This window comes from Phyllostomus hastatus, unplaced genomic scaffold, assembly GCF_019186645.2.
Source record: "Phyllostomus hastatus isolate PE091 unplaced genomic scaffold, TTU_PhHast_1.1 phas_scaffold_46, whole genome shotgun sequence".
Taxonomy (NCBI): Eukaryota; Metazoa; Chordata; class Mammalia; order Chiroptera; family Phyllostomidae; genus Phyllostomus; species Phyllostomus hastatus.
The window spans coordinates 16996932-17018782 of NW_025334032.1; the positions used below are offsets into that span (position 1 = coordinate 16996932).

The following is a 21851-nucleotide window of genomic DNA, read 5'->3' on the forward strand; positions in this document are numbered from 1 at the left end:
AAACGACACACAAAAAACATTCAACCTGTTACTACTTTGGTCCTACCCTTATTTTTCTCCTGGCTTATTATGTCATTCCCCAAGTTTACTCTTGCCTGCTTACTATGTACTTTCAGCACAGCCAGAGTGCTGCTGTTAAAATATAATCCAGTTTCTCCTCCGCGCACAGTTCTGCCTTAGTGCCCTATTTCACTCAGCCTGAAGGCCAAAGTGGGAAGGGTGACTTACTCCCGTGCCCATGATTTAGTCTCTGTGAGGTTTCTGTCACTTCACTCAGGCCACACTGGCCTTCTCGGTTTTCAGATTCGCCAGGCCTGCCTCACCCCAGGGCCTTTGCACTTGCTGCTCCTTCAGCCTTGCACCTTGCTCGTGCTTCCTGGACACCCACATAATGCCTTCCTTCACTTCCTTGCAAACCTGCTGAGGTGCCGCCGAATTCAGAGGCCACCTGCTCACGCTGTGAAACAGAAAGGCACTTCCTGCCCCAGGCACTTCCAGACCAGTGTGCTCTGCTTTCCTGTTCTCCACAGCACGTGTCTGATCTGATATGTCTGTTCTGTCTCTTTTCATGAGAATGTATGTCCCCGAAGGTGGGGACTCTGTTGTGTCCCAGCAGTGTCAGCAGAAGTGGGCTCTCCAAGAGGGAGAATTGTGCCTCGAAGATGGGAGTGGTGGGACTCAAACACCTGGCTGCAAAGCCGGCCTGGTTGGGCAGCGAGGGTGGCTGAGTGCAGGGTCTGGCGCAGGCAAGCCATGAGGCTTTCCCACCCTCCTCAGCCCTGTAAGTGTTCTGTGTGCCCTACAGGGCCAGCATCACAGTCCTGCCCTCTGTGTGATGTCATGGGGCTGTGTGACATCACAAGGTGGAGCAGGCCAGCCACTGGCTCCACACTCTACTGGCCAGGAGCAGCAGGAGGGAGGTGGTGGCCAGTATTCTGTTGGATTCAAAAGTCGTTCACTTAGACTGTCACTGAAAAATGTATGGTTGGCGGGCTCAGCTGGGGGACAAAAATCCACAGGTGAGACTTGGATCCGCATCAGCCTGGCTGCCTCAGGTCCAGCCTGTGTTAACCTCTCTCCCTCCCAGGCATCCTTGAACCCTCGCCCATCCTTCAACTGCTACAATGAGAGATGCATCAGAACTCAAGAAGTCTCCTTCACATCCCCTGAAGAAATTTGTAGGTAATGAGAAAAGACCACGACAGGAGCCTATTTCAACCCAAGGTGTTGACGATTAACCACCAGGCTGAGAAGGAAAGGCAAAGAAACTTGTTTTTTTAAAGTGTGTAGGAAAATACTAGGAAGTCTTCATTTTCTTAAAATTTCATTCAAAACCCCCCTGAATCTGAGGTTTTCAGCATAAGGAATCTATCTATTTTTTAGGGGGCTTCAGGGTTAAAGATGTTTTCATATGATGTGCCAACCATATACTTCAGCTACTTCATAATTTTTATGGCAAGAATGATTTTTTAAGTCCCTACCCAAGGACTGATTGATTGCTTATTGATTTTAGAGAGAGGAGACGGGAAGCAGAGAGGGAGAGAAACACTGATGTGAGAGAGAAACATCAGTTGGTGTCTCTCACATGTGCCCTGACCAGGGACTAAACCCACAGCCGACACGCACCTGATGTGGAATTGAACCTGTGACCTTTTGGTTTACAGGACGACTCTCCAACCAGCGGAGCCACACTGGCCAGGGCAAGAGTGATTTTTTTTTTTAAGAAAAAATGTTTAACAGTGAAGTTCATCTTTCCCCAGCCCTGCCCAGGATGCGAAGTTGGACACCTGTATCTGTCGAAGGAAATTTTATGTAAACATGACTTCTTTCAAGGCACATGGTTAGTGTGTATACACAATGTGATTACAGTCACTTAAAACCACGAGGAGAAAACTTCCAGGAATGTGGGACCATTGGGGAGTGGGTGAGAGAAGGGCTGTGTTACTTCCACTGAGCAGATGTGTGTTTCTTGAATTTTTTTCTCAGCTGAGCTTTTCTTTATGTGTGACTATGGTAATAAGGAAATAGAAAGAAAAAAATTTGGTTTTCTTTTTTCGGCTTGGAGCAGGGACTGACTGGGAGGTCGCTGGGATGGCCAGGGATGGAGATGCGAGAGACTCTTCTGTGTGGCGACCTGAAGGACGTGCACTAAGACATCATCGGGGTGGGCCCAGGCTGATGACACGGTGCTGGAGAGGAGGGGGAGGGAGGACAGGGAGGCTCCCCGGGGGTCTCAGGTGCGATGGGGAGACTGAGCTTCCACAGAGGTGGGGGTAGGGCACCAACAACTATTCCAAAATATTCCATTAAGGCAGCCAAAATGGGAAATATGTATAAAGATTTTCTCACCTGTGTGGTGATGTTGAAGAGAACAATCAGTATGAACACATTATGTTTCTCTTAATGAGTTTTTTTCTTCCCACGGTGTTTGTTGAAATAAACCTCTGCTGATACCTTGAGCACATCTGGGAGCCCTTGTCCCCTGGGTCATGGGGAGGAGTATATGTATATTAGGTGTTTCCACCCCATGGGTGGGGGTGGAAACAGTGGGGGTGATGGGGACCCCCACTCTGCCCACCAGCTGAGTGGTCTTGGGTCTCCTAGACTTTTCCGGGTGAGGTGGAGGACCTGAGCACGCAGGAGCCAGTGTTTGCTGCCACCGTAACTGTCATCAGCAGCCCCATCTAGACTCTGTGGGAGCCATAGGTTGGTGTGGTGGCACTCTCTCTGCTGTGTCCCTGAGACCACCGCCACCTCCCTGAGGGCCTTAGGTGGCAGTCTGGACCACACCAGGAGCAAAACCCTGCACAGCTCCTGTTCCTTTAAACTGATGGCCACTCTGTGGAACAACTGAGAACTCAGTGACCACAAGGGCCCCTGGGGAGGCCAGCGCACCATGGCCCTCCGGGGACCAGCTCTGAGCCTCTCTAGTCCAGCTGTGCCAAGGACAGGCCCCTCTGGCTACCCCGGCTCCCTTGCCCCTCCCAGTTAGAAAGTTGGCTCTGGCTACTAGGATCCAGCTTTGGGAGAGGGCAGTGGTGCAGAAGGTTAACAGCTGGATCTCTCATCCTCTGACTCTGCTGGCATGTCCAGTTGTGTGCTGCAGGGGCTGTGGTAGCATTCAGAGGGCTGCCACAGTTCCATTGCATCTTTGACAGGTGTGGGAGGCCATGGCGTCAGTCTTTGTCAAATCTGGAGTGGGGGTTTTGGGTAGGGAGGGAGGGGCATGAGAAACAGCTGTTTCTCTGGAAACCCTGGGTCTGAAAGTCTAAGTCAACTCAAAGAAAATGACTATAGTTCCCTGGGAAGTCAGAGAGGTGGGTGGGCTCCCCACCCCTTGTGACAGAGACCCCAGCAGGGTTGGGCAGACGTTGCTGGCTGCCAGCCAGGGGAATCACATGTCCCCCAAGCTGACAGTGTTATTAGATGTCAGGTAGCTGAGCTTTGCTGAAAACAGTCACTTGTCTCTTACAGTGTATTGCACATTCATTATCTTTTTCTTTTTTGTCAAAATTGGCATTAAAATTTCCTTCTGATTCAATTTTTAAATTCTCAAATAATCCTCGGCCCATATTGATAATTTTAATTCACCGTCTACTTACAAGTGAATTAATTACACATTATAACCCGAACTGCAAAGTATCCATTGTACTAGATCTTTGTTTCCCGTTTTCTTTGTAGAGCACTGAGCCTTGCGAGTGCCCTGCTGAGATGTATTATCTCCTTCATCGTTAGCGGACCCTGCATTATTCTGTGTAATTAACGTGACATTATTTTGTTCAGCAATCCAATTTATTCCAGATCTTAGTCTCAAAGTGAGGTCTGAATGATGCATAATTAAAAACATAACAAAACCCACAACAGAAACCTCTAAGTGTCCTGTCCAAGTCCCATGATTTTTAGAATTACAAGCGGTGCCTGTGTTCTTGCTAACAACTGGTCTGTGTGTATCTGTGCTCTGCAGTGTGTAACATTCCTCTGTACATCGTGTGTGACCACAATGTCAGCAGAGATCAGTGTCAGGGACTCGGGTGCTGCTTTCGTAAAGGTGTCTGCTATGAAAAAGCAGTTCCTAGTAAGTATTGGGCAGGTCCACCCCACAGGGATAAAGTCACAGAGGCCCAGGAGCGGGCCTGTCCCGCTTTTTCTGTCCTGGGTGTCATCGCTGCACAGGCCCTTCATTTTGTTCCCTGGTCACATCTCTCTGCAGTAGTGAAAACAGAGGGCTTTGAGGGTTGGTGACTGGGACTTAGGCCACCAGGAAAATGTCCACTTCCAGATGGGTAGGCTTGCTATTGAAGAAGACTAATTGAGGTCCCTCCTCCTTGGAAGACCTGTGGCCTTCTCAGGGGTGTTTTAGGCAGGAGTTGAGGACACCGTCCTACAAAAGCACCTGCTCCAGGGCAGGGGTTGGATGCTGGCTGTGCAAACAGTCAGATCTGACCAGGGCAGAAGCCAGCGTGCACAGCTGGGACCATGAGGATGACAAGAGGACCCCTGTGGCTCATCATCGTCAGAACAAAGACACAGACTTGAGAGATACTCCAGCCTGGGATGCACCTGGGGAGGCAGGGCCAGCAGGGACTCCTGGATAGGGAGGCTGTGGGACTGGGGGAGGGTCTGTCATCCTCTATACAGGGCCTGCTTCCCAGCCCACCGCCAGGGGAGGCACATGGTGAGAAAGTGGTCAGAGGGCAGGGGAGGAAGTGGGTGCGGATGAGGATATAAGTTAGGATGCCTGGCCCTGAAGGGGTGTTCTAACGTACCTTCTGGATATCTTCTCGCACTTCAGAGCTTTGGCCTTCTGTGACTGGAATTTTCTAAATTAATATTTCCAAATGCTCAAAAATTCCACTTGATGGCTGATGCGTTTTTCTGCCATTTGTGGCCCTTTCAGAAATGAGGGTGAGCGGGCTCCAGGGCTGTTTGGGACGGGACTGAACAAGTCTGTGGACCAGGGCAGCCTGCACAAGACTTCACCAAAGAGGAGGAAAGTGTTTTCCCACAGATACGAAAAGCTGGCTGCTGGCTGGGGACACTCAACAGCTCTGATGCTGTGGAAAGTTGTGTCCTGGTCCCTCCCTGTCCCAGGCTATTCTCCTATCCTTACCACCTGCAGTGGCTGAAAGTGCGCTTGTTCTCTTGGCCTGGTAGGATTCCTTCTTTCTTTTCTCCTCTAAGCCCCAGTTAGACGGAGCCCCTCAGACACAAGACAGTGAGTCTGCCTTCTCATTCCTGGACTCAAAAACCCCAGGAAGTGAGAAACATTAGTGACCAATAAGTGTTACCAACTACTGGCCCATGGGACCACCTGATCCCAAAGACTTAAAACTTGAAGCTAGCTCTTTTAACAAGTAAGTGATATTCTGGGGAAAATGTCTCAAGAAGCTCAAGTATTAGCAGGATCCTGGTTCACCCGAAGGGGGAGCATCTGTCTAGTTTCATGGTGAAGATTTGGCCTTTGGGCAAAAGAAAAGGAAATTTAGCTTCTCAAAAAATGGCAGATGAGAGGTCACAAGGAATGCCATTTATAGCCGGAAAGATTTTCTGATGGCAATTTCTTCTTTAGATCGTGAATTAGAAGACTTGAGAGCACACCTCCTTACTTGATCCACTGTCTACCTGCGGGAGCCCCCAGCCTCCCTGGGATCCCACACCCTCCCCTGGACCTGCAGACAGAAACAACTGGAAGCTACCTCTTTATTGGTTATTGTTTTTATTGAGATAAAATTCTCATACCATGAAATACACCTTTAAAAGTATATAATGCAGTCGTTTTTAGTATATTCACCAAGTTGAGCAACCATCACCACTAAAAGCTTTAGAACATTTTTGTTATTCTCAAAAGAAATCCTGTACCCATTAAGTAGTCATCCTATATTACCCTCTCCCTCCAGCCCCTGGCAAACACTGATTATCTGTCTCTCTGGACTTTCCTTTTCCAGACATTTCATGTAAATGGAATTATGTAATCTGTGGTCTCTTATGTCTGTCTGCTTTCACTTACAGAGTTTTCTCAAGGTTCACCCAGGATGTAGCAGGTGTCAGTACTTCATTCATTTAAAAGACAGATAACATCCCATTGTATGGATGTGCCACATTTTGTTTATCCATTCATCGGTTGATGGAAATTTGGATTGTTTCCACTTTTTAGCTATTTTGAATAATGCTACTGTGAACACATTGGTACAAGCTTTTATGAACATATGTTTTCAGTTCTCTTGGGTATTGACAGAAGTGAAATTACTGGATCATATATTAACTGTATTTAAAAATTTTTAAGGAACTGCTAAACTATTTTCCAAAGTGGCTGCACCATTTTACAGTCTGACCAGCAGTGTATGAGGGTTTTGGTTTCTCCAAATCCTCACCAACACTTGCTGTCTATCTTTTTTTATTATATCCATTGTAATGGTTATGAAGTTGTATCTCATGGTTTTGATTTGCTTCCCTAATGGGTAATGATATCAAGCAGCTTTCCATGTGCATATTGGCCATTTGTATATCTTCTCTGGAGAAAAATCTTTAAAAGCCTCTTGCCCAGTTTTTAATTGGGTCTTTATTATGGAGTTGTAAGAACTCTTTACATATTCTGGATAGCGGACCCTTACCAGATATATAATCTGCAACTACTTTCTCCCAATCTGTTGGTTGTCTTTTTATTTTTTGATAGTGTCCTTGAAGCACAAATGTTTTCTGTTTTGATAATGTTTAGTTTATCTATTTGTTGGTTGCTTGTGCTTTTGGTGTTATATCTAAGAAACCATTGCCTAGTCCAAGGACAAAGATCTATATCTATGGTATCTTCTTCTATGAGTTTTGTACTTTGGCATTTTAGTTCATACATTTAGGCCTTTCATCCATTTTGAGTTGATTTTTGTATATGGTGTGAGGCAGGGATCCAATTCATTCTTTTATATGCAGCTGTCCCAGCATCACCTGTTGAAAAGACGGTTCTTTTTTATTATTACTATTATCTTGGTATTCTTGTTGAAAATCAAGTGCCCATAAATGTGAGAATTTATTTCTGGACTTTCAATTCTATTCTATATATCTATTTTTAAACAGTACCATACTGCTTTGATTACTATAGTTTTGTAATGTGTTGAAATTGAGAAGTGTAAGCTCTTCAATTGTTCTTTTTCAACATTGTTTTAGTTATTATGGATCCTTTGCATCTCTGTATGAATTTAGCATCAGTTTGTCAATTTTTGCAAAAAAAAATCCATCTTGTATTTTTAACAGGGATTGTGTTGAATCTGTATAATTTGGGGGTCATTGCCATCTAAATAATATTAAGTATTCTAATCCATGAGCAGGGGATGTATTTCCATTTATTTAGGTCTTCTTTAATTTCTTCTCATTAGAATTTTCTACGGGAGTTGGCCATTTTGTAGATGTTAGTATGTATAACAAACATTGTTTAGATTAGTAAAATCATCTTATGCCTGTCATTCATTTGAAAAATGAGACTTGTTCCTTACAGCACCTTAATAATTAATGTCTTTAAGGACCAATTTTCCTCTACCAAAACCTTCCACAAACTCAAGAATTTTGTTCTACTTGAAGAGAGCCCACTGTTTTGCAAGTGGGTATGCCATTTTTGAATGGAGGCAAGTATTAATCCTCTTTCCTAATCCTCATTTTAATAAATGAGTTGTGTGGGCTAGGCTTTTCTTACCTTTTGACTTCTCTCACATTTGAGGGGTTGGGCCCTCTGTGAGAAGAGTCTGGGCAGTGAGCCCTGCATTTGGGTTCTCACTGTGCCCTCAAATCATTTCTCATTTCTCTGACATCGTATGCATTGAAGACGGTGAATGAACCTTTGTGCTGTGTAAGTTGTAGTATTCAGTGACAGGGTATTATGAGTTCTTTGTGCACATAATTCCATGTTATGAAAACCTTTCACCACCTTCTTAAATTGGCTCGTTTGAAGTTCACATTGTGTTATGGCATAATCTGTATTATTAAGAATGTGAACTTGGGGAATTAGCATTAGATCTTTGAGAAAGAATCAAGGAATTCAAAGACAGTGACTTGCCTTCATTCTTCAGTCTTGACTTCGGGTATATTATGTAACATGTCATTTCTTCTAAGTGTTTGATTTCAGTTTCTTCATGAGACTTGCTGAGATGTTTCAAAACTTTTGTTTAACTGTATTTGGGGGAGAATTTTCCAAGATATTGCTTGAAGAAAATAATGCTTTCCTCAATTGCTGCTATTTCTGAATGAGCAATAATCATATATGGTTTATTGAAAACCATACATATTGTTTATATCTGGCCATACACTGTACAGATAAAATCAAAGAGCTTCAGTCTTTGCCTCCAGGGGCTTGACATCAAGGACCAAAAATGTTTGTACATATGAAGATATAGAAGATATGATTATAATTGAATTCTAAGACATTGTTTAAATATGTGTCTCTAACAGTACTTCACTCACATATTAATTCTGAGTTTATTTCATGAGCAAAGACACAAGATTATACTATGGAACACATATTCCCTGGAATTCAAGAATTTGTGGTTTATCTTTTTATATCTTTAAAATTTCACTCTTTTAGGTAAAATGAACTTTATTTGTTCATTTCAATTCATTTCATTCAACATCATTTAAAGAGTATTTTCCCTGTGCCTTAGCCTATATCCCTATGAGAAAGCTCAGGGGGGTGGGTGGTGCCCAATTCTCCCTCCTACTCCTCCCAGGGAGTGGAGAAGGGCCGAGAATTTATACCAGCTGATGCCCCTACAGTGGGTGAACGTGCGAATGGAGGCTGGCCCCTAAGAGTCATTTCGAAGGCTTCGGTTCTTCTGTTGGGAGTGGGTTTAGAGAAGATGTGAACAACTGAGCACAGTGGAAGCCCCTTGTTAATACAGAAAAACTCAGTCAATAAAATTTGAAATCAGACCAATGGGATTTATCATCCAAAAAGCATTTATTTTCCCTATATTCAGTTTGGGGATAACTGACCTGTGCACTGAGGGACCAGTTTCATGGAGTTGGGGGCAGGGTGAGCTGCCCAGATCACCGGAGGCCAATGTCACTGTTTCCTGAGGAACAGTCATCTCTACAGTACTCCCCTCAGTGGTGGTCCTCAGGTGTCACCTGGGTAGCTGCCCACCACCACCCTGAGTACCTTTCATGGGGAGCTTTCATCTGTCTGTGGGCAACCTGGATTCCACAGAGGGGTCTCCAGAGGGAAGTGGGAGTGGGGAGAGGCAGTGCTCAGGCAGGAGCTGGTGGAGAAGGGCAGCAGGGTGGGGGGCCAAGGCCCAACTTGGGGGGATGGCTGCCTTTTAGTCATTAACCCAAATGATGATAAATGGACATTGTTTTCCAGCTCATGTGCAAGTGTTTTTTGCCTTGATTGTGATCATCACTGGGGCCTTTATTTTCACCGTTATTTACAAGTCAGTTGCTTTGTTCTTTCAAACTCCCATGCAGAATGTGGATGGGAGAGGAGTGGGTGTTTGGGGAACTCCCCTCCTCTGTCAGTGCTGTTAGGGCCATGAGGACAGCCTGCCAGGAATGTGAGCCAGCAGGACTGAGAATCCAAGTTTTTTTTTTCCCAGAGCTTGATAATAATACCAGCCAGTATTTAATGAGCACCTAACATTTCACTCTACAGCCCTCCTATAACTCGCAGGGGGGCAGCTCCCACCTGGCTGTGTCTGCAGGGCCCTGGCTGGCTGATGTTCTTGATCCAGGCTGACCACATCCCTTCATGCTGTGATGGAGATGTGTTGTAGGCATGTTCTGGGATGCGACTCTTCCCTCCTTCTTTCAATGTTGAGGACACGTCTACCCAGTGAGGCTGTGGAAGCTGGTGGCTGCCTACAGGCAGGACTGGAATTCAGCTTTCTGACTCCGGGGACTTCCACCATTAGTCTGTCCCTGGGACATGAATAAAAGTTGCTGAGATTAGTTGGGCTGCTTTGTCCAGCAATAAGGAAAACTATTTTCCTACTCTGATAGGTGCTAGGTGGCCTTCTTAGTGACTGACCTGGCTGTAACCTATGCACAATGTGCACCTTTCCCACTCCTGTTTTTGTCCTTTCGAGTCTGGGTCCCGCATACAGATCATCTGTTCAGCGCCTGTATAAGAAACTAAAATGGGAACTAGTAAGGCAAAGCATTTACCTTGACAAATTTTCTACATGTGTGATCAGGAACCCTGCATTTTTAGGGGGGACGTCCTGGTGAAGGACTGGATGGCCCATAGTTTTCCATTTCAATTTCTTTGATTGTGATTAAAAAACTCTGTTCCCCTCAGAGTTGTTCAAGAGAGGAGAGAAAAGGAAGTCTATAGAAAATTACTTCTGTCATCCAAGCCCAGTGGTAAAGCTAAGGCAGCCCACGTGGGTAAGCAGGCAGCACCGAAGGCTTGGACTGGCACAGCATGGAAAAGTGATAACTGTGAAGAAAGCATGGTAAGTGGTGAGATGTTGGGATTGTCCCAGACTCAGGGCACAGGGCACAGATTTATTCCTTCAAGAGATCTTATCTGTGAAAGACACTCAGCAGCTGCATTAGCCTTTCAACAAGAGTTGCACTTATTTTTTAGTTTGGACTAATTCTAATCTATCTTTTCCAACTAGGAGGGTCTAGTTTGTACGGTGGGTCCTGCCCTCAGCTTGGGTTTCCTGCTCTAAAGGCACATTTTGTCCTGGCTGGGTTGCTCAGTCAGTTGGAGCGTCATCCCCAGCAACTGGTTGTGGGTTTTCATCCCCCGTCAAGGCCTGTATGGGAGGGAACTGATTGATGTTTCTCTCTCTCCCTCCCTCATCAATAGACATATTCTCTGGTGAGGATTAAAAATAAATAAAAGTCATAAAATAAAGGCCTATTTCCTTCTATAAATACTGTTTTCTACCTTTTCTTCCCCTCATTGCCTTTCTGGCATCCCACACTCTCCAGCTGGGCCAGCTGTGTGGGTGGGGAGTGGGTCCAGGGCGGTGGTGGTGTTGGGGTGTATCTGCGGCCCCAGCAGATTTAAAGAAGGTGCTCCCTGGCAGGACTGCCTGACAACACCACTTCCTGTGTGGCTCCTCGACAGCTTGGTGGCCGTGGTTGAGGAGATATGAATAATAGCTGGATCTCCCAACACCTCTGACTTTCAGGAAGCAAAGTTTCTTGCATGTTATTAACTCTTAGGAGGCCGTGGCAGTTCCTTGATGCTTTTCACAGGTCAGCAACTTGTCAGGTAGAGAAGGAAACATCCCAAATGATCAGCTCAGTCTTAAGTGACATTTGTATGGGAACTCTGTCTAGGTCTCTTGTTATCCATTAGTCACAATGACTTGATTTTACTGGAACAAATGGGAAAAGGAAGAGGCAGAGAGAAGCAGCCTGCCTAAACGTCGCTTGGATGGATCTGGACGCTTGCCCCTAACTGAGGCTGTGTCTTTGCAACAATGCTTTCCCCCAGGGCACGATGCCGCCTTCTCAGGGTGCTTTCTGCAGAGTGGGGCCTCAAGAGGGGAGCCTGTTCTCCCCTCAGTAATCTCATTCCCTCCCAGGAATGCGTGGAGAGAGAGAACAGGACAAACCCACCTACCAAACATAATTGAGTAGATCATGGCCAATCGAAGGCCATATAGATGTGTTCACAGAACTTGATAAAATTTCCTTGGCATTGCTGAATATTCCATTTTTAAAAAACCATCTATTTTTGTTTTAAATTCAGCAGCAGTGATACTAATGAATGATGAAGAAACTGAGGATTGAAATGCATGATGAGGAAAATGAGGAGCATGGCAGAAATATCCAAATGAAATGGTATAGCTGGAGAACTACTGTTAACATGTGTGATGGAATGACAACCCAATTAGGAAAAATAAAAATAAAAGTATTTTAAGTGCTTTTGTTTCATGTTGCCTAAGTCAATGCTGTATTTTTATTTCAGGAGAGAGAAAAACTTTGGAGTGTGAGAACATTACCAGAAGCTTTGATTTTTTTCAATGGCGCTGTTTGTTACTGATACCAAAATCAAGGTAGCTTATAGCATTGACACAAGGTGATGTCCCCAAGGCCCCCTTTTCAGAAGACAGGCTACACTTTCATAGGGTGCAATTGTCAGTCAGGTGTGCAAGAAATTCAGGGCTGGCCCAGCAGTAAGCTGTGCTAATAGGAAGAGCAGCATCAGTTTCGGAGAGATGCAGAACCATCCTCTGCAGCTTCTTCCTCCAAGTCCTTCAACCAGGGCAGTATGCACATAGGTTCCAGAGACTGACAGTGCCAACTGTGGGTCATGCAAGTCAGCCCATGGAGGATCTGTTTTTTACCTTGGAAGCTTGTATTCTCTAGAGCAGCTGTAACTTATATATCCATACATTGCAAGCAAAAAAAATATTTTATATATATAAATACATATCCCTAGCTGGTAAATTCTGTGCATGTGACCAGTGGAAGTTTGGTGAAGGCCTTACTGCCTTAGTCATTGGCCCTAATATTTGTCTATGTCAGGAGTCAGCATGCTTTTTCCAAAGGACTAGGCAACAACTATTTTAAGCTTTGTGGCCCATAAGTTCTGATAACTCTGCTGATAGCCAGAGACAGTGGAAATGCACAGATGTGGCCAGGTTCCAATAAAGCTATATAAAATTAGGTGATGGGCTGGATTTGGTCTGCAAGCTGTGGTATAACAACCCTATTATTTTGCTCATCTTTTTCTAGGGATTCCATAATTAGACATTTCTGTGATCTCTGTAGTTCAAAACCTCTAATGGTCAATTTATTCCTATAGCTTATTGTAACCGTCCAACCTGACTCTGCTAACAACCAACACCTGGCTTTCTCATGCTGATATCCCATTGTTCTAATAAGATCAGGAATTAACATTATTAATTCATTTACATCCTGCACAGGGTGGCCCTCAAAGAGCTTTTCAAGGATTCATTTTTTATGCCAATGTGAATGGAATGTTCTGTTGGTTCTCTTCCGGAGGTTTGACTGAGCAAGTGGCTTATAAAAGATCCGTCAGCATTCTTATCCTTGTTCACCTTCCTCTATACCAGTGGTGCTCAACCCTGAGCAGTTTTAACCCCTGATGGACATTTGGCAATGCCTGGAGACATTTTTGGTTGTCAAAACTGGGGGAAGGTACTGTTGGCATCTGGTAGGTGCAAAACATCCTACAGTGGATGGGAGAGCCCCGCAACAGAGAATTACCAGCTGTCTTAGCATTGTATTAGTGGTCTGACAGGTGCTCAGTTAGCAAAAGCAGCATTTTTATCAAGAGTAGCAACACTTTTAAAAAGCCAGAATATGTAAACCTATGTTTTAAATATTTGAATCAGTTACAATTTCTAGCCAGGCACAGAGAAGGAGAAAAAAAGAAGAAATTCTGGACTGCCCATAACTGAGAAAGGGATAGGAATAGGATTTAGAGTTGCATATCCACCAGGTGGCTGGTAACCCCAGGCATCATTTCTAACACCCTTCCTTGTCAGACCCATGGTTTCAGTTCTCCAATGGAGGAGCTGTAAACAAAAAGCCTTGCGTGAGCTCAGTTTTCACTGGAGAGGAGTTGAGCTGATTCCTGGGAGGGCACTTTTCTGGGAGGATGGTTAGCTGTGGGTCTGGTGGTGTTTGGGACCATCCGGGAAAAAAAGAATGATGTCTGCTTCTAGTTCCCAGGCACATAGCCCTGTGGCTTGGTTCAGCACAACCCACTGCTGTGTCGTCTGAGTCTTTTACTATCTTCACTTGTTTCCTATTTGCAGCCAACTATTTGATCCTTACATCATGTTTCATGTTATCATGAGCTGAGGAGTAGTGATAGCGTGTAGAGAATGGTTTAAGATTCTGGAGGGGAAAACTATCATAATCTAGATGTAGCACTTTAACTATTACTTACTACTTTTACTATACAGGTCCAAAAATTCTCTGAAGTACCAAAAGTTAATTAATACTACATATTACTTTATAGCGTCTGCCTGTATTTCTACAATAGTTGGGAAATATACCAAATTGACCACTAGGTGTATACCAAATCACTCCCTGTGGGGGGGCTCCACCCACAGGGCCCCCCTGGCCACCATGGATTAGAATAAGTCTACCAAGACATGATCTGCTTGGGGAGGAAAGGTGGCCGATCTCTCAAAGGAGAAGGGCCAAGAGCCTTTTCCTCAATGGGCTTTTATTGGGTTCATTTGCACTAGAATACAGGAAAAGCTCATTAATCATTATCAGGCAATAAGGATTAAACAATACATAACAAAGAACTCTGAGGGCCTATTTTGAGTCAGGGCCTGATAGCTAAAAAGCAATACAACTTTTGAAGAACAAACTTACTTCTTTTTTGGACCCTTATCATTCAACTGAGAGCATTCTAAACAAAGCAGGTTTCACAGGGTTTTACATATTCTTTCTTAGGCTTGATTGCCCGGGGAACCTGCCCTTTCCAGCACAGGGCTGCACTGCCCTCTGTCATTGTTTCAGGCTTAAGTCAGGCAGGGGAAAGTAAGGCAGCCAAGAGATTAGAAGACTTCTTGCAGACAGAATGAGGACTTAGGCTTTGTCAAAGCTGAGGGGTGAGGGTCCATCACCCCCTTTTGCTATAGCCCCCCCAAGTACCTCCCTGGGGTTTTCCCATGATCGTGCCTGTCTTAGGTTGTTCCCCCCTTGAGGAATCTTACCCGTCATTGGCTAACCGATCAAGCATTGGGGGCCAGGCAGGGTGAAGTAAAAGGAGCAGAAGCAGCACTCCTGCCAAGGAGATAAGCTTTGTCTCCTTAGTGGCTTATGGCCTGAAGGTCGCTCACTCAGCCTTAGCCATGGAGTGGGGGGGGGGTGGTGGTTACAGCTTCTGAAACCAGGCAGAGTGGTTCCCAACATATGACAACATGGCATAGTGCTCCACACACACACACACACTGGACCAGTTACTTTCCTGGTTTTGATTTTGTACTGTAGCCATGTAAGATGTAGCCCTTAGGAGAGTCTGAGTAAAGGGTACACAGGACCCCTCTGTACTACTTATTCAACCTCTGCAAACTCTGATTATTTTGAAATAAAAAGTTAAAAAATGTTAAAAGAAGTCTTTCTGACATAGAAAAGAAGACCAATGAAATGGCCATGATATTCTAAAAAGTCAACCAGCATGAAACTAGTCTGTAGAGATCACAAACATGGGTGCGATGTTTGTCTAAACAGCAAAAGGGAAGTACTAGTTACTATGCATTTTGAGAGCTGTAAATCAGACGAGAATTAAACTACTATGATAAAATACAGGCCTCCACTGTAATTCTAATAAGTTACACAAACACATGTGATATATCATATGTCTTTTGTGTTCCCTGGAGTGGAGCTCTGCTTTTTACCCTACCAACACAATCCTTTACTTTTTAAAAAGTCAACGATGAATCTTTAACAAGATCAGAGCTCCCTGCAATAGTTCACGGTTCCTTAATTATTCTGCATCTTTTCTTCTGTATTTTCACTGTGACACAATTTTGCAAAAAAAAAAAAAAAAAAAAAAGGAAAAAGTCTTTCCACATTTAGAGTGTTGTACTAATTATGCTTGAGTATCTTTTCATATTGATCAGGATGATAAAAGAGAAAATTTTAAAGGACTCTTCTATAAAAGATTTCAGGCCCCTGTGTAAAAACTCTTTTGTCCCATGGCCTTTCTTTTCTGAATGCCCAGTGACCCAGACTACACATACATTTTCTCTCAAGGACAGAAAAATCTTGCCTACCTTCCCCTCCCACACCAACCAAGTGTCTTTATTTTCTTCTCTGTCACTTCTGTAATACTGTACCTCTGTGTCCTTGTCTTGACCCTGCTTTTACTTAATTTCTGATTAAACTATCAAACTTGGCCTGGTACATTGAATGTTGCTTCTTTCTTCTTTCTTAGACTGTGAACTACGAGTTTATAACCATGAACTACTCTATGGACTTGAACCTCCCTCTTCAATACATCTAGAATTATATTCACTCTAACCCCAACATAGGTGGTTTATATTTCCCAGTTTCCTTAAGTATCCCCAAATGCTTCAGAATAAATAGACTTTTATGGTAAGTCCTTTATGAAGAAATTGTTTTAGATATTTTAACTTCACAAACTAAGTGATGGCAAAAACATATTTACTTATCCAAAAATACGGTCTGTAAAATGTCATCGTATAGGAACAAAACATCAATAAACAGGGAGGCCAGAGATTTTGCAATGACATTTGATTAGGTTGACACACTGATGATATAGAAACTGGCAAGGTGGAAACTTACGCAGTAAAGATAAAGGAATTATTAACAAGGAAATGTGCAACCTTCCTTGTAGATAATAGAGGCAGAGGTGTAGAGAGCACAATGACCTGCACACTTACTCCCCCAAAGAAAACCTGGGAGAGTGGAAGACACTTCCCAGGGAGCCACAAATAGCTGGAGCTTCATTGTGCTGAAGAGATACCTGATAATTGGAGGAGGCTACCACAAAGAATTACTGTGCACAGCAGAGCTTCTGGGTGTTTGGGGAGTGAAACTCTGACAATTTTGCAAATATTTAGAGCAGGAGAGGGAAGTTGGCTGAATAATGTTTTCTTGACAGCGACATGGCTGTGAAGCTGACCTCAGAGGTCTCCAGATTGACAGAGACCATGATCACACTTGATTCTGGAGCCTGGAACGTTGGTAAGAGCCCCAAGAGTGGTTTCAGATGTCTTCTAGGTTTAGGAACTGCAGTGATTCTTTTCAATGGTGGGAAATATCTTGCAGTGTTTTATGCCCAGATTACTTTGTCTGGAGTGAACTCAAATAAACTTGACAGAGACATCATCTACCCAAAGAATGGAGTAGCGTGTTGAAAAGGGTGAGTCTTCTGGCAAATGGTAGCCTAGCCCTCTTGTCTTTTTCTGATGTGGGTGATGGAAACAAGGTCAATTTAATTCTAGAATCTAATGTGAGCTCTTACAGGCCACTTCCAGGAATTAATATACCCTTTCCATACCATGAACACCAGAGGTCTGAGAGGTGTCAAGATTGTGTTGTATTGTTGGCCTTAAAAAACTCGAGTCTGTAAAGCAGTCTCACACATAATACAAGCTGGAAATACTGTACACAACAGAGTTTCTGGATGCACAGTACTTAACACCAGCTGGAAAGAATGATTACAAAATACTATGTAGCTAGTATATGCTCAGTGGGAAAGATGTTTCTGATAGAGAAGGGAAGCAATGTCTTTTGATTGGGAATATTTTCCATGATTTACAAGTCAAACTTAATTTTTAAAATTAATTTTAAATTATTAGTAAGGCTACATAAATTTGAATAACTTTATATTTGAATTATCAGTAAGAGGTGGGATGGAGAGAATGGAAAATACCATAATAAACAGCATAAAATTAGGACAAAGTTCTTGCCTTTTTAGAACTTATAACCTAAGGAAGAGGATGGTAGAATATTTTTTATATTCTCAGGACTTACTCATTTTGTAACAGGAAATTTGCACCTTTTAATCTCTTCCACCCATTTTGCGTACCCCTCAACTTGTGTCTTAGGCAACCACCAATCTGTTCTCTATAGTCACGAGCTATTTTTTTGGTTTTAGATTCCACATATAAATGAGATCATATGGTCTTTGCCTTTTTCTGTCTGACTTATTTTACTTGCCATAATGCCCTCAAGAAGAAAAGAAGGAATATGAAAAATCCAGAAAAGAAGATAAAAATAAATTGTTCCCAGGATCTCAAATTACCATAGTTAATATTTGATTGTAGGTGGTACCGTATTTTCTTCCCATTCCTTCCCTAACAGCACAGTATTTGGAGTCCATCCTGTCCACTGGGACAATAATGGGCACTTGTCTTTGCCCTCTATGATGGTTAGTTTTACTTATCAGTTTGGCTGGTCCAGGGGGAACCCAGATATTTAGTTGAACACAATTCTGGGTATTTCTGGGAAGACATTTTGGGTTGAGTTTAACATTTAAATCAGTAGACCGAGGAAAGCAGATTGTCCTTCTCACTGTGTGTGAGCCTCAGCTGAGCTGAAGGCCTAAAATTAACAAGCTGACCCTCTTACAAGTAGGAGGGCACTTCTGCTGCCCAATGGCCTTTGAACTGAGACAACAGCTTTTTCTTGCCTTTGGATTTGAATTGAAACATGGGCGGTTTCGAGTCTCCAGCCTGCCAACCTATAGATTGGAACTTAAACCATTGGATTTTTGCGTCTTCATTGTATTGACTGCAGACCTTGGGACTTAGCAACCTCCACAATTGTATGAGCCAATTTCTTATAATAAGTATATAAGTAAATCTCCTGTTGGTTCTCTTTATCTGAAAACACTGACCAGTTTATCCGCTGTGGAATAAAGAAGTTGGCCTCAATCAAAGAGAGGTTTGGCCTTTGTCTCTCATGCCTGGGAGGTAACCTCAAAGCCCTTGGAGTTTCTTTCAGAAAAGGAGTGTCTTTGTGATTCAGAATGGACCCCTGGAGAGTTTATGCTAATGAGGTGACTAAGGACAGGGGCTGGTCACTCCAAAAAGACCAACCAGGTGATCTTGGCCCCCTTTCCAGGAGGGAAAAGGGCTGGTGATTGGGTTAAACCACATGGATATTGATTCACTCAGTCATGTCTCTAGAATGGAGCCCCAGTAAACACTGCACACTGAGGCTGAGCTGAGCATCCCTGGTTGGTGACCTACACCACTGTGCCAGCAGATGTGTCCTGGACATAGAAGCGTGTCCTGGACATGGAAGCATGTCCCGTGGGGTCCCACCTCACACCTCACCCTTCCTTTTGCTGGCTCCAATTTGCATCCTTTGTTATGATAAAATAGAAGTCATTATAGTGCTTTCCTGAGTTCAATGAGTTGTTCTATCAAATTATGGAACATGAGTGTGATAGTGAAGACCCTTGAATTCACAACCAGATGGTCTGAAGTGTATGGGTGGTCTGGGGACCCCCTGACTTGTCACTGGCACCTGAAGTGAGAGCCGTCTTGTGGAAATTGCTCCCTCAGATGGTGCACTTTGATGACAGTCCCTGTACCCCCTGTCACTGCAGTAATTTTAGTGCCTGACTCCCCCCACTGGCTGGGGCAGGAGGTAGATTTACATGCTTATGCAAAGATTGGCTCTGGTGCCCACAGTGGGGAACATTAGACCCACCTTCTTTTTTGCTCTCATCACACTGGAAGGGGATAGGTCTATGTAGAGTCATCCCAGGTTTGTAAACATACACAAAAAAGAAGAGACTTAGCCAAGATCGTGCAGAATGTGGAAGAGGACCAAAGTCTGATCTTGGGGGCCCAAGACCATCTGAGCCTGAAGGAAACCTGAAGTCCTGGCTGAGGCTTGCAGTTGATGTTTTCTGTTTTACATCTGAACTTGGGAGTCGTTTTTAACTGCTGAAGTCTCTGCTACTTTTATAGTGGGGGGAACCACCAGATGACCCTCTTTTAGACAGACAGTCCCCTTTCACGGTTGGCCCATACAGTACCTAACAGATTATGTAATAATTTTCACTTTTCTCACTTGTCTAAGAATAAAAGCATTTTATTCTGAAAGTAAGGCTGCATACACTATAATCTGATCTTTTGATGAAGCAAAGAAAAGCTGATTTATTTTTAGATAATGAACTTGCTGATAAGTCTTAATTTGGAGCCAGTGCATTTAACTGCCTGAGGCAGTTTAGCAAGTTCCCCCATTCTCTGTGTGTACACGAGTATTGACTTGTCACCCCATGGGCACATGGTGATTTCCGGGTCTAATCCACTCAGAGTCTGCTATTGGTTCTTCACAAAGAAGAAAAATAAAGTCAGAGCTTTTTCTCTGGTTCTAAACCCTTCCTTCCCTTCCATGATGATTTCCAGAGAATTTTTTTAAAAAGTTGTTTTTAGCTTGCAAATAGATTTTAAAAGATGAATCTCAATCTCTTGCCTTCATAGAGAGAGCTTATAAATTAAACATGGATACTTAGAATAAAGGTCACCGGAAGTCCCTCTGCTGGGAAGGTTTTGTCCTCCCTCTACCTGGAGGCTTTTTTTTCTTTCTGAAGAGTGGTTGGAAAGTGGAATGAGCACAATTTGTACCTTCACGTCTGTGGATATATCTTTAAATAGAAACAGAGAACAAAGCAATTGGCTGAGGCTTGGGATGAGGGTGGGTCTTGGGGATGCTCCATGTGGAACATCCTGGTCTGGGACGTTGTTTGTGTCATCACAGGAGGGAGTGAACAAGGCCACAGGCGACATGGGGGCGAGCTGGAGTGGAGCCTTTTCTCTGGTCCAGTCGCTGAGAGTAGAGGATTTCATCTCGACTGAGAGCAGCACCCAATCAGCGCTTTCGGATGAATGAAGGGAGAAGCTCTGATGACGCGTCTGCACATACCAGGTTCTAGGTGAGACCCTTGGGAAATGCAGAGCCTGCCGAGGTCTGCAGGAGTGAGAGTGAAACTGACTACATCCTGAGGATAAGGCACTGTCCTCAGCTGGGAGAGAGGGCAGGCAAGAGACAGAATAAGTGTCCCTTAGATGTCCGCTTCCTAATTCCTGGACGAGGTGAATATGTGAATTAGTTCACAGGTGTGATGGCAGATAGTGACCTTGAGGTGGGGAGATAATCTGGGATCATCCGAGCAGAACCCAACTAGTCAGAAGGGTCCCGACAAGCAGAGGTTCTCCCGGCAGGGGTCAGAGGGAGAAGTGACCATGGAAGGAAGGCATAGGGATGTTTCCTTGTGGGCTTTGAAGATGGAGGATGAGCCAGGAGCCAAAAATTTGGGCACTTCTAGAAGCTAGAAAAAAGCAAGAAACATGCTCCCCAGAGTCTCTGGACAGAACGCAGCCCTGTGGACAACTTGACTTTGGTACATTGAGACTGTTGTATTTCTGACCTGCAGAACTGTAAGATAACACATTTGCATTGTATCGTTCCACTAAATCTTGGGTAATTGGTTATGGCAACAATAGAAAACTAACATGGTGATGTTGGAGTTTTGAGGAGAGAGGGACTCCTGTAAAGTCTCCACTAGGACCTTGGGTACCAAGTGTGCTAGATGCAGCTGTGTCAGCATCATCTGAGCGCTTGTTAGAAATGCAGGCCCCCACTGCCCACACCAGACAGACAAGGTCAGAATGTGCATTTACAAGTGTTCCTAGCAACCATCTGCTCAGGCTAGGAAAGTAGGGACTGGGTACGTACAGACAGGTAGGCCCTGCAAGGGCCTCTGAGTACCTGCAAGGCAAGTGGTTGTGAATTTAAGGTGAGATGAGTCAGGGGAGTTGTGGGTTGCATCAACTCTTTTAGTCTTGTGGGTGCAAGTGAAGACATGATGGACACCTAGGTTTGTAGTTTAGCCAATAAAGTACGATGAAAGAAGGGGGAGCCAGGGGGTTAAGGATGTATAAATGAAATTCTAATAAAAGGACCTTGGAAAATAATAATTTTATAGTTTTACATTTTACATTTAGGTCTGTGATGTGGACCCTGGCCCGCGGGGTCTGTGTGTTGTGGATGTGACGAACAAATTCACACGAACTGCAGAAGTCCTGTGGAGAAAAAGGGACAGCATGGCCACTCTCTAATTGAGAGAGAGGGCTCTGACCCCTGCCTGGACAAGCTTTTATTGCTTCTCTGGGTACATTACATGGAGGATGGTCCTCATTTACTATGCACAGGTTTGCTGTAGGTGATTGCCTTTTACAGATAACAACGGAAAGAATGTTGCAAATTACGTCAAAGAGAAGGATGTTGCAGACCAAGGGGAGAAGTGGTTGAACTGGTTACACTCCATACTTGGGAGGCTTAGCACAGATTTTAGGAAGTTACTTTAGAGATATGCAGTAAACATTTGCTGTTTCAATTGAAGGTGAGAGAGTTTTAGTAAAAGCAAGCCTCAAAGC

The 21851-nt window shown here is 44.0% G+C and overlaps 1 protein-coding gene across 1 annotated transcript; it reads left to right on the forward strand.

The window, feature by feature from the left end:
• The first annotated feature begins 1124 nt into the window (after positions 1–1124).
• TEX29 (testis expressed 29) lies at positions 1125–20304 on the forward strand. The gene is made up of 5 exons (XM_045821787.1): positions 1125–1182; positions 3965–4075; positions 9344–9413; positions 10277–10433; positions 20173–20304. Exons 1-5 carry the CDS (start codon positions 1125–1127, stop codon positions 20302–20304), a joined length of 528 nt encoding a protein of 175 aa, XP_045677743.1.
• Positions 20305–21851: the final 1547 nt, after the last annotated feature.

Excerpts from the sequence above, each read along its gene's own strand:
- TEX29 (XM_045821787.1), top strand. The coding sequence starts at position 1,125 with ATGAGAGATGCATCAGAACTCAAGAAGTCTCCTTCACATCCCCTGAAG. Across the intron at positions 1,183-3,964 it reads TCCCCTGAAGAAATTTGTAG|TGTGTAACATTCCTCTGTAC; the intron begins GTAATGAGAAAA and ends TGTGCTCTGCAG. Across the intron at positions 9,414-10,276 it reads ATTTTCACCGTTATTTACAA|AGTTGTTCAAGAGAGGAGAG; the intron begins GTCAGTTGCTTT and ends TGTTCCCCTCAG.